This window comes from Corvus brachyrhynchos, unplaced genomic scaffold, assembly GCF_000691975.1.
Source record: "Corvus brachyrhynchos isolate BGI_N302 unplaced genomic scaffold, ASM69197v1 scaffold4, whole genome shotgun sequence".
NCBI lineage: Eukaryota > Metazoa > Chordata > Aves > Passeriformes > Corvidae > Corvus > Corvus brachyrhynchos.
In genome coordinates this window covers 3,255,297-3,268,270 of record NW_008237878.1, presented here as the reverse complement: position 1 = coordinate 3,268,270, position 12,974 = coordinate 3,255,297, and the positions used below count along the sequence as shown (strand labels likewise).

At 38.5% G+C, this 12,974-nt stretch overlaps 1 protein-coding gene and 1 long non-coding RNA gene across 4 annotated transcripts in view; one reads left to right on the top strand and one right to left on the bottom strand.

The window, feature by feature from the left end:
* LOC108446264 overlaps window positions 1-12,974 on the bottom strand; it is a 58,781-nt gene that overhangs the window by 28,672 nt on the left and 17,135 nt on the right. The window contains exons 3-4 of one of the 2 annotated variants that reach the window (XR_001861406.1): window positions 6,923-7,065; window positions 5,882-5,991 (exon numbers count right to left, since the gene is read on the bottom strand). This is a non-coding gene — a long non-coding RNA (uncharacterized LOC108446264). Of the gene's footprint in view, window positions 1-5,881; window positions 5,992-6,922; window positions 7,066-12,974 lie in introns of those variants that run through there. The other variant, XR_001861407.1, reaches the window with a different exon arrangement.
* The window catches only part of DCP1A (decapping mRNA 1A), a 31,087-nt gene continuing 18,980 nt past the window's right edge, over window positions 868-12,974 (top strand). For both annotated transcript variants that reach the window (XM_017732412.1, XM_017732411.1), the window contains exons 1-3: window positions 868-954; window positions 2,774-2,901; window positions 11,437-11,503. In XM_017732412.1, the coding sequence (XP_017587901.1) occupies window positions 2,820-2,901; window positions 11,437-11,503 (149 nt within the window). In that variant the 5' untranslated portion in view covers window positions 868-954; window positions 2,774-2,819. The remainder of the gene's footprint in view (window positions 955-2,773; window positions 2,902-11,436; window positions 11,504-12,974) is intronic.

Sequence of the window (12,974 nt, the reverse complement as noted above, 5' to 3'; positions counted from 1 at the left end):
GGGAAGTTTGGGGTTTGGGCGCGTTCCCCCCGCTTGTGTTGGGGGAGAGAAGGAGACGAAGAGAGGAGGCGATAGGGAGAGGAGAGGAAGAGGAGGAGGTGGAGGAGAAGGGGGAGGGAGAGGAGAGGAGGAGGAAGAGAGAGGAGAGGTGGAGGAAGAGGGAGAGGCGAGGCCGTGTGTGCGCTCTAGGAGGCGGCGCCGTCTCCCCTCTGACCGGGGCAGCGCTGGGGCTGGAGGGCGCTTTGGCTCCTGGTGGCCATTGACTTTTTCTCTTTTTTAATCGTACTTCGTTGTTGTTGCTCGTGCCTGTTGCACAGAGCCCTTGTTCAGGAAGAGGGAGATTTAAGAGATGTTAGTGTTCGTCATTGCATTAAAACACGATATTGGCTTGACCACCGGGTTCATCACAGAGCTGTAAAAATGGGAGTACGGGGAAGTTCACGTTGTCACGTGCAGCCCTGGAGCTGCACGAACTTTCTGCGTTCGTGGGTCACCAGCCCGTGGTGAGGGTCGCTCTGGAAGCTGGAGTGTGAAACAGAACCATGGTCCATATCGTGCTGTGCTGGCTGTGCTGCTGTTGCTGTCCTTGGAGTAAAACTGAGGAACAGAACATGTCCGATATTTAGAGATTGCCCCGTGAGGCTCAGCATGGGAAGGTTGTGGAAAACTGTGTATCACATCGGAAGATTGAGAGCATGAGCAAAATCTTTTGGAAGGGGTTTAACTTCCTAAACTTTCTAATAAAAAAATTAGGTAGTTTCTGAAAATAGGAGATTATATTTTTTAGACTTATGATGTCGAACCTTATGGAAAGATAAGGCTATTGTAAGTCTCTGTAATTAAAACACTATACAAAACCTACATAACTGTGTGAACAAGCAGATCCCTGAAGTGCATTTGTTGTCTTTTGTAGGAGAAAACCGACATAGAAGGGACCTTATTTGTGTATAAAAGGTAAGGGTTGGTTTGTTGTTTTGGGTAGGTTTTTTGGGAGAGGGGGGATATAGTGGTGGTGATGTTTATTTTGCTTCCTTAAGAAGACAAACTCCAGATGGCTTCCTGCAGAGCTTTCATACTCGGCATTACTTACTTGTCCAGCTGTTAACTGCTGCATACTCATTCAAAAAGAATAAACTCTGCACATGGGTGAATAACTCTGTCAAAAGTCCCTAAAAGTACTGCTGAGAAAGCATAAAATTTGAATGCTACATATGTACCCACATCAAAAACTAGTTTATTGGGCTTATTTTACTAATCCAAGAACATTTGTTAGTGTTTTGAGTTTGTTAAATGTCAAGTCTCCCTTTGTCTCCTAAAATCTGTGAAGTTGATTATGAAAACAATAGAGATGAGAAATTAAATAATCTGTTTTAATTTACTCCTGGAAAATGGCATAAATTTTTGTCAGTGGATGAAGTTGCCCAAAAGCTGGAGATCTCATAGTGTCTGGTTTTGGGGGCTATTTGATTTCCTCATCAAAGCTGTGAAAGAAATTTCCAGTTCTCCAGGATGGGTAAAAGGAGTGAGGAGGAAAACCAGCACATAAAATCAGTCATGAGTTCAAGTTTTAAATTACAGGCAAATAAAAAAAGTGAAATAACACTTTGTTGAAGGTAAGAAATAGAAATAATGCGGACTTAAGCCATCCTGAAGCAGACTGTCATAGTTTGGGTGTTACAACATTTTATCCTGGCACTATGTAGGGATTTGAGTAACCAGTTCCTGGTACTTTAGTTCCCAGCTTGGAAATACTTAGTGTAAGAAAGTGAACCAAACTTAAAAAAAACTGAACCAAAACAAACACCAAAGCAAAAGCTTTCAGTGTCACTAGCTGATGATTTCAAACAAGTTCTGTGAGGTGCATTAAGAGACTAATTTGTGATGGTAAGAGTTGTTTACCGTGTGCTTGGAAGCTCTTGATAGATTTTTGTTGATGGTCATTAGGTAAAGGTGGCCATATTGTTACAGAAATCTTCATATTTACCAGCTAATTGTGTCTGATTTTAGCCTGCCTTCATTGTGCTGCTTTTGTTGATTATACACCAGCTTACAGGCACAGTTGAGTGCTGACAGGACATTCATGGAGCAAGAGAAAACAGATCTAAAGCTATCTTGAACATTCAGTGCTTGTTCAGTGTTTTCTTTTTCCACCTGGTGTCCAGCAAAAATCTAGATAATAAAAATTGCTTCACTAAGCAACACAATTCTGAATAATTTAATATGTACTTTCAGGACACTGAGTTAAGTCCTTGTTTCCAGAGTCTCCCTTTAGGAAGAAATTACTGTTTATGCTTCCCCCTGTAAATGTATTTCATGCTATTTAAGAGAGCAGCTCTTTTTTATTGTCATGTCTATTTACAGTAACGTAGTGATGCTGTGTAAGTGGTTTGATTTTTCTCCTCTAATCAAAAAGTTCTAAATTGCCTCAAAACTATCTTATGTCAAGTATTGAATACATTTGCATTTTAATGGTGGGCCTGCCCTAGTTTTTTTGAATAGATTTTTCAGAGGCGTATCTTTGATTCAGCAGTTTAGCAGTGTAGAACTGTAATGTTAATCCTAATCCTGCTTTGAGGTAAGTGTAATTTGAAATGGAAATTAGGTGGCATGCCAAGAAATGGCATAGAAAAACAACTGTGAGAGCTTCAGGACTGCTAAAGCTTCACATAACAAAGCAGCAGAAATTTGAAGATGAATTCATAACTTGGTTTCAGAAAATTACTTACGTTGATGCAGGTATTCATCCTTGGTTTTGTTTTAATTCAAACAACAGGTCAGCTTCTCCTTATCATGGTTTTACGATAGTGAATCGACTGAATATGCACAACCTGGTTGAACCAGTAAATAAAGACTTGGAGTTTCAGCTCCACGAACCTTTTCTTCTCTACAGAAATGCTAGCTGTGAGTATAACTTTCTCTAATCCAAATAAACTTCAGGTTCAGTTTTATAATCTAGATCACTTCTGATTGCTGTGATGTCTGTTTCAAATATAATGTAACGGGGCAGGTTCCAGTGAAATATCTGATGATGTTTTCTGTCTACAATGCTAAATTTACTTCAGGTAGCTGTGCTATTATATTATGATTACTGCCTGCTTTCAATAAAAAGAGAATATACTATCAAATTCAGAGCAATATTGCTCTGATCTTTTTAATTATTGATCTGATGGGTTTAATCTAAACATGTCTCCCTCCTGTCAGAATGTCCCCTTGAGTTAAGAGATGGGAACACTGCTTTGGCTATGCTTTGGTGTACCTAATAGACCAGCCAAATGTTAGTCCCTTCCTCTTTTCCCCTTGGAAGGCCTCTGGGATCTGTAAGAAGTAGGATAGATCCATCATGGTGACAAAGAACCGACTAAGGCAGATGGTCTCCTCTGTTTCATAATCTTAGCAATCTTCTTTCCGTAAGTGTCATGAAGAGGAAAAAGTCAAAACTGGTCAGTAAACTGAAAAGTCTAGGAGATTAGGGAAGTGACTGGCAAGAAATTGGGAAAAGTACTGTATTGAGTTGGGTGTTTAAGCAGATTGCTTGGTTTGGAAGGAAGAGGAGCTGTAGATGGAGGTGGTAGGGATAGGATGGACCTTAAGGTGGGAGGAAGGAATTGCAGCTGTGAGATTGGTGACAGAAGTGAAGTAAGAAGTTGATTCATTTGTTGGAACTGCTGATGGTATAAGGAAGCAGGAGCTGCTGTGGAATTACCATGGTGTATGCCAGTGACTAGAGGATCACTTCAAGGAGGAATCATAGAATCATTTAGGTTTGAAAATACCTTTAAGATCATCACACCCAACTGTTAATCCAGCACTACGCAATCCCCCACTAACCCATGTCCCTCAGTGCCACATCTACACAGCTTTTAAATACCTCCAGGGATGGTGGCTCCACCAGTGCCCTGGGCAGTCTGTTCCAGGGCTTGACAGCCCTTTGCATTGGGAAATTTTTCCTAATACCCAATCTAAACCTCCCACAGCACAACTTGAGGCCATTTACTCATCCTATTACTTGTTACTTGGAGGAAGAGACCAAGCACCACCTTGCTACAACCTCCTTTCAGGTAGTTGTAATCAGAGAAGGTACAGGCTGTGTGTGAGTTCATTAGAAACCCCTAAAGCCAATTGTTTTCCTCTCATTGATGAAAGCTCTCCTTTTCCTGTGGGACACTAGTGTATAAGATCTGTGGGAGGCTCATGGGATTTAGGATAGAGATGACATAGAATAGTACAAGGAAGGGAGGAATTCATACAAAGGTGAGCAAGGGAAAAATTACAAACTGGATGTGGGAATTGCCTTCTGAAGTAATCAAGAGTATTATTTTTTTTTTCCTCTCATTTTTTTCCCATTGTCATTTTAAAAGACTTGGGTCAGAAACTATCCTTTCTTTCATTCCCCCATCCTGTCTCCAGTGATTGCAGATGGAAAATGTCCAGTTAGTTAGTATGTCATTAGTTATTTTCTCAGGTGCCACAAATAAACTGCAAATGAGTTTTTGTGCCCTCTGATAGTGCTCAGTTTGTTCAAATACAAGTTTAAAAGCATTGAAAATGGCATCTAAGCTTTTTATTCCTTATAATTTCCACACCACTAAGTCCCGTACATTTTGCATTAAGTTGTTTTGTTTTGGATTATTTTCCTTACACGAGGTTTTCCAAATTTTATGTCCTCTGAAAGAGTTAGAAAACAAATTATATGGTTGAATTGTGCAAAAGCTGTTTGCCTCTATTTGCATAGTATTTGTGAATTTGCAGGCAAATTTGGATTTGCGGACAAATTTCAACATGTGTATGTTTTATTTGTATGGGCAGATCAGGGGATTCTCGTCCAAGTTCTCTTCATGTGGAAGGATCTCCACTTCCGCTCAGTTGCCTGCTGGCGTGAAAAACCTTTGCATTTTTGGAACTAATTCAAGTCAGAGCTTTAAGACAGTGGTTAATATAATGTGTATCTCCAAGGGCTTAATGTCATGTGTCTCTAATGACTTAAGGTGAAGTTCTTCTGAGATCCCTTAATGACTGAAAGAGGATGGACTGCTAGTTTGTGTAAGGGAAAGCTGCCTCTTACACAACTCTGTGTCTTGTAGAGTGGCTTTTATTGTGTCCTTGAAGAAACCTACTGCCATCATTAGAAAGCCTTTATGAGTAAGTTGCCCTGTTAAGGTTGCTGAGTGATTGAACTGCTGATTCTGTTTCTTTAGCTTACAGATGGGCGATGGCTCGGACTATCCAGTAGAAGCCTAAAATCATGTTAATAATGCTGTTTGGCAGAGACAAAAATACCTTGTGCCTCTTTAGTCGTGTTGTAACAGGATCAGTAACAAATAGAGATTGGTGCTTCACCGGGCCATGCTAGAAACAGTAGAAGATGATCAAAGCAAAATTATGTCACCACATATTTGGGGAAGGTTCCATGTCAACATTATTTATAACTGAGTGTGATACTACTGTTTTACAAACTTCATGTTTTCACTTTGTTCTGGAATTCTGTCTTGACTTAAGTAGATAATAAGGCCAAATCTGTTCCACGCAGCAGATCAGACCTCTGGCATTTCTGTCTTCAGCAGCACAAGAGCTGTTCTGAGGACAGCGAGTAACCTACTCCAGTCTATGCAGAGCTGCTAACGACTTACGTGAGGAACTTTACAAGCAGTCTACAAACATTATTTTTGCTTGGCTGGAGGCTGTAAGAATGATTTGCCTGTCATACTAAATCATAATATTTTGGTGGAGTTTTACTGTTCTTTTGTAGTTTGATTTCTTCAAATACTCTTCCTATACAATGGAATTGTTGGTTTGCTGCATATCAGAACTTACTTTGTTAAGCTGTGGGCATGAGATACTTTATCCATTTGCACAGAGGCACTTCCATACTCTTAGACCAAGCCTAGGTAACTGCTGTTTTATTCTTACGGGAAATTACTGATTTTCACAGCTCTTGGAGGGAGTCCTCCCATTTTTGCAGGGTGGGGCATGAAGGAAACTTCCATGGGCATTCTGGAAGGAGAGCAGACCAAGTGATACAGTACCTTTCTTATATCTACATTTTGCTGTTCTCTGAGTGAAATGGAAGACACTTAGGTCAATTTGTTATTCATCATTCTGTGAGGTTCCCCTCCACCCCCCAATCCCAATCCTGTCTTTTCATATTTCAGCTTTTAATGGGCAATCTTTCCTCACTGCAGAATTTTTGTTCTCAAAATTATTCTGGCTTCTTATGGTTCCAGCCCCAAAAGAATATCAAACCTGAAAAGTTGGATATAATGCTGCCCCAAAACTTACAGCATGTATTTGTGGGAATAAGATGCTAAAGGAAAGATGATAAAGAGGGTGTGACTAAGAAGCTGTGAGAAATTATACTACTTGCAGTGGTAAATAGAAAAAAATGTATTCTTGTTTTTATTGTTATAAAGAATTAAAGAAAGCAAGTATCTCCAAACATGAACAGATTAAAAAAGTGCCAAATTGAAAAGAGATTGTTTGACTTATGGTAACATTTTAAATTTAGAATTACTCTCAAAAGGTAAAATTTTTGAGATTATACGTCATACTTAATGTGCCATTTATTATATCTTAGTCTGGAATAGGTATTGCCAGGTATATTTGATCCTTGTTGAACTTCCCCTCTGGACACATGCACATTCTTTAGAGTATTCAGAGTATTTGTTCATGAAACACTGAATCCTGTTGACCTATTTTTTTTTTTAAATGAACCTAAGCTTGTTTTCTCTTGTCTGTGTTTTGTGGAAAGCATGTTAAACTCTGTTTTAAAAAATGCATACAATTCACCCAGTAACAGTAAAAATAGTCCAGTCTGAAGTTCAGTACTTCCCTTCAATCTGTAATATGAGAAACTGGAGCTGTTAGTTAATAGTTTGCTTAATAATTGAGGAAAATCTGTTGAAGTTTTAAGCAATGGTCAACTTACCTCTTAAAGTCTGCAGGAAAGATTCTCCTGAGCCTTTCTCATTTACAACTTTTCCTTTGTATCGGTTGTGTTGGTCTTGATTAAAAGGGTTTTTAATCCAAGCCAGTTCACTTGGGAGGTCAGGCAGGCTGATTTCCATGGTGCTGAAAAGACAGATGTTTAGCATAAAAGTTGGGTATTAAAATAAATGGTCCTTGTTCAGTGTGGGGTTTGTGTTTGTGGTGGTGTGGTTTTCTCCTTGCTTCTTATTCCTGTCCAAGGTAAGAGTTAGTAATACAAAAATAATGGATTTTTGAGAGGTTTATACATTTAAGTGGAAAACTCAGTTACAAAGTGCTGTCTTCTGGGCTTGTTGTGTTATTGATAAAAACAACTTGTATCCGGAACAGCGAAAGTGAAATGAGTTGCATTAGAAGTGTTTCAAAGAGCTCCTGCCTGGTTTCAAAACTGGTAAGGAAAGTCTCTTGTTATCACACATGTTCCATTAAGTGTAACATATCTCTGTGATTGCTGAGGCTGCCTGGCTCTCCAGCAAGCACATTAACCCGGTGCTTTAGTCTGAGATAAGAAAGGAGCCTGTTCTTCATATCTTCATAGCAGAAGAAGCAATGCAAGCTGGAGGAAGGGAAGAACGACTGAAAACTGTAAAGAAGTTCTAAAAATATGTTGTTTGACCTGAAGGATGGCACTCTAACTGCAAGAGGTTTTCTTCTGTGGTTTGGGTTGCAAAGCAGCAATCCCTCTCCTTCCATATAATGCTGTCAGATGGCAGTTTGTTAAAGTGTTCCTGAGCTTGGATACTATTTGGCACCTGCTGAATTACTCCATGCTCCTGCTTTGGGATTGTGCTGTGAGCTATATTTGTGAAATGGCCTTGGGTATTTAAAACAATGGGAAAGGAGGAACTTTTTCCATTCATTCTAATGGTTTATAAATCTATGTGGCAGGCTAATACCTACATTGAGGAAATAAATATGAGGAGTGTCAGTGAAGATGATACTAGAGCTGACTGACTGAGGAGAGGTGGCATTTCAGCTGACATTGCTACTAGAAAAAATACAAGCTTTAAGAGAGAGCTTTATGTCATTTTGCCTTAAACTCTATTTGAAGTGTAAAATGATGCATACATGTGCTTTTCTTTATGGGAGTGAGATCGGGTTGTTTTCCATGGTTACATTTTAGGAGGTTTTTCAAAACACAAGTCCTTTTCTTTCGAGAGTTTGAAAGACTCCACTTCCAGTTGTTCTGCTTCATTGTATGGCAACATCTAAATTGGACCTGTAAAATAAAAATTTCTTCTCCCTTCTACCAGCTCTTCCAGATAGTTGAGGGAAGTTTTAAACAAATCATCTCTTTGAATGAGTTAAAGATGCATTTGCACAAATGGCTAAACTGCTTTAGGGAAGGGAGTGACAGTGCCTGGAATCTCCAAAACTGGCAGTGCTGATGAGTCCATGTGCACTTCCTCTGGCACACAGTTCCACTTTAACAGTTTTACCTTCCTGTGTGTCCTGAGCTTCTTGTTTGTGCTCTCTCTTATGCTCAGGTGGCTTTTGTGAAGCTGATGCAGAAACAGGATCAAAGAGCTGGTGTGGACTAAAATGTACCCAGTTGACATAAGGGAGAGGAGCCACTTGGGGTACAATGGGTTAACAAAGTTATGGGAATGTGAGGGTGGGGATGCTGCCTCTTGCTACTACAATTTGAGTGTGCAGCTTCGTTTTATGTTGCCAAAGATGAGGCTTCTGTCTCACAGTGGCTATTCCCACTCTTAATCCAGATTATAGAAGAGTCCAAGACCTTCCTTTTGGTATTATTCAGCTGTTAGGCTTGAGCAGGAAGTCTTCCATAATCCTTCTGTTCTCTCAAAAGCTCTTTGGTTTTCCATTTCAATTTTAATCGGGTTTTAAGGATTGATCCAGACAAGTTTGGAGAGAAGTTGAGTGTTAGGTGTTTAGATAAATATTTATGGGTCAGTGTTTCTAGCAAAAATTACATATGTCAGAGAAGAACAGAGATAAAGATAATGGATGACTTCTTTTAGTTTTATGAAACCTGATTTGTCTGTGGTATGGGTTACTCATAACTTCAGGGGTGTCAAAATGTAGTGTGAATCCTACTGAAAGATTTGCTGCTGCTGATTACAAACTGCTGTTACTTGATTGCTAAAGATGCTGCCCAGCATTCAGTGTACAAAAGCTGGATGCAAAAATGAGTCACTTAATTCAGTGGCTTCTGTTGGATGAAACTTGCATGAACTACAGTAGAAAGGTGCCATCAGACATAGGAATGTTCAGCTAATGTTTAGGCTGGGTGTAGGAAAAAAAAAATCACATATTTAAAAAGAGTTGGTAAGAACCAACTCTGTGCTATAAGGATGTTCACAATTGAAGCTGCACACATGTAAGAAAGTGCAGTGTATATATAAGGAAATACATATCAAATATTAGTAGTAATGGTGTTGGGGGATACACACATCTGGGGAAGGGAGCTGAACTGGCAGTACATGAAGCCTCTTGGAAAGAGGAAGGTAAACATTCCAGCCTTTTGGACTGTACCTGCATTAATGCCCGAGTTAGTTTGTAATCTGCTTTGCATCTTTATAATATTGTTAATGTTTTGTAGGGACTCCCTGTGATTGCTTGCCAGTAGTACAAAGTGGAAAAAAGCCTGATACTCTACATCAAATTGAAATTTGGATCTACTTGTGGTCTTGTCCAGGCCTGTTTCTGGCAGAATTGAGTGTCACTTTTATCATTTGTCCCATTATTATAAGTTCCCTATCTTCATTTCTTCAGCAAGTATACTTTTGAAGCAACTTTCTCCTCTTGGCAGTTTGTCTGATAATGAAGTCAGGGAAGGGAAACAGCTTTTCTTCAGTGCTAAAACATGAGCTACTTCTTTAGTCATGTAGCAGACTGGAAACTTTGTGGGCTTCTATGCAGCAAAAAAATCCAGTTGTATTAAATTGCAAAGTTTGATAAAAGCATTTCATAAGCATTGGCTACATGTATGAAATGCTTTTTTATTGGCTTATATCTTTTGTGCATTTGTTTCTTTGTTTACGGCTTGGAAAGCTTTGTTATCTATCACTTAAGCTGGAACCTCTAAAGAAACAAACACCAAAACTAATACAGCTGTTATTTAATAAAAGAAAGATAAGCCAAGAACTTCAGTTTGTTGTAGGATATTTTTCTAGAAATGAGTGACTTGTTGAGGATTTTGGCCCAACAAAGTACACCTGGGGTAATTCGAAGGGCCAGAGAAAGTCTGGTAAATAATTGCCCTCTGTGTCATGGTTTGACATCATTTTGACTGGGTTCTGATTGAGGTTTTTGATTATTTTGAGAAGGAAGAAAGTGAGTAAAGAAAAAAAAGGATTTCACTGTGAAATAAAAATTACCTCTATCTGGAAATGGCTGAGTAATTTTTTTTAACATTCCTTTCCTTCACTTTAAGTGTATTTAGAATCAGTTATTTCAGCTACATAAAATCATTGACATGAACTGCAGTATAAAGATGAGTTTTAAAAGGCTGAAAGTGTCTTTTTCAGAAATTAAAATACTTTAATGGTAACATATGTAAAGTATCCAATTGCCTTTGACATTCTTGCACTTTATGCCTTGACAAACTTCATAGGTGAACTAAGATTTAAAATAATCTGCTTTGTGGGCTGGATTCAATACAATTCTGAAAAAAGTTGTGGAGCTTTGTGGTGTTGGTCCAGCTGTGGGGGCAGTGAGGAGATGAGCTGGTGTGTGGGTAAAGGCCCCTTGGAAGGATTGCTGGGGAAGGAGCAGCTCATGGCACTACTGATGAAGTTTCTTCCTCTGATGAAGGCTCAGTGGTTGAGCTCCAACTCTGCAAACTTTCAATGGAATTTTACTTATTCTAAGAGCTAGAATGAGGCTGAGTGTCTTGCTGAGCTGGAACCCTTTTGTTCTCATTGCTTTGTCCTTGATACCTTCAAAGAGCAGGGGTCACTATGAATTTAGTTTTAAGCTGCTCCATGAATGTGACAGTGTGGTGGGAGCTTTGGTACTGCCTTCTTCTGGAGAGGGACCTTCCAGAGAGACTCTGACTGAACTGTTGTACTGTAATTCAAATGTTAATGTTAGTCTTTGAATTTGACAAATTTAAAAATCAGTGGTTTTTTTAAATGGATATTCCTTGGCCTAGTTTAAATTATAAAGTCAGTAATTCAAAAAAGGAGGTTGCAACTGTAGTGAGAAGGCACCTGCTGGTTAAAACTTCATTTTCCTTCCACTCGTATTTACAAACAGTATCAAGATTCTGTAGTTCTTCCATTTAACCTGCCTGAAGTTGTATTTATGTTTGTAGATGTGCTATTTCTGATTACTTTATAAATAGTAGGTGGTGACACATAATATTTCAGTGGAAATTGATGGAAATATATTGCAGATCTAATGGACTACTGGGTTTTTTTGCTACTGATTTAATTACTTTTTTCTTTTTTGTGTGTGTTACACTTGCTTTTTTTTCTTGTTTCCTAGTGTCAATTTACAGTATTTGGTTTTATGACAAGAACGACTGTCATCGAATAGCAAAACTCATGGCTAAGTAAGTACTGGGGCCTTATTATTCTGTAAGTCTTTTAGAACTTATTAAATGTGTCTGATTCTTTCCTCACTCTCCTGAAATGGAGGAATACAGCATTCTTGCTCATACAAGTTTTTTTACTAGTGAAAATTATAGTTTTGTTTTTAAAAAAACTGCAGCATTATATTTTCAGTTAAGTGGTAAAAAAAGGAGTTGAAATATTAGTTGGCATTCTTCAAATAAAGGAAGTATGAGCACTGTTTATTATTTTACATTCTATTTTGTGTGGGGATGCTGGCAAAAGATTTTCTAATGCAGAAAGTGTAATGAAATAAATAATGGTTGGGTTTTTTTGGTTGGTTTTGTGGTGAGCTATTTTTTTGTTTGGGTTTTTTAAGACTTAGTTGTTATTCCTGACTAAAGTGAAGAGGTTGGAGAATAGTAGGAAAACTAGGTAGAATCTTCTAGAATTATAGTGGGTTTAGGAGAATAAACAAAACTGTGAAATAATAAGAGCTTGGTGGTGCTAATTTCTGGATTTTTTGGTAGTTACTCTTGCTAAAATGCAAAATGTAGATGTACTGCCCAGGGTATCTTCTCATCCCTTATGCTCAGTTTTGCTCCTCTTCACTATCACATTGCTTTCCTGAACCCTCTTATCTCTTGCATGCCTTCAGCAGCATGTCATGGCTTGCCAATCAGGCCATCTTGAAGACTTGCACAATTTAAATACATGGAAATATATAATATTATATGAAAACTAGTCACAACATAGACATTTTAAGCTGAATTCTAATTTCTTAGTGTAGGGGGTTTGGTGTGGGTTATTTTTGCTTTTTATTATTATTATTTTCTCACAGAAGGAGTGAGAGAGAACACAAATGGCAGATATTGATATCAAGATCTTTCTAAATTCTTTTTCTTTTTTCTCATCCTGATCACCCCATTTCCCACTTCTATTTTTTTCTTCCCAGTTATGTTGGACTTCTTACTGTTATTTGGTTTGTCCATATCTAAGGATTAACTATAAGGAATAATGGAAAACAATTGTGTGAAACTGACACTTGGATATTGTTACCAAAACAAATAACAAAACATCTATTGCCTCTCCTCTGTATAAACGAAGCATGAGAAGGACATGGCTTCCTCTTTTTAATGCACCTTTTGATCTAACACCATTAGATAAGTGTTTGAAGTGTGAGGGAGAGCTGAACCCTTCAAACTCTACCATATTCTTATTCTACAGTGCAGATCTAAGTTTCAGACAGCAAACTTTCAGACACCTTGTGTCCATTTGGTGTTAAACTGGTCTGGTCATTGTAGCACAAGTGATGGGCTACACATACTTCAGGAATCTTAAAAAGTGCCCTCAGGTAACAGATCAGTCTAGCCATGGCACAGCAGTCCCTAAAGCACGTTTGCCCTTTTTGCTGGATTGCAATATTTACATTTTCTTCCAAGAGTATTAATTTTGTTCCTTAATTTTTTGTCT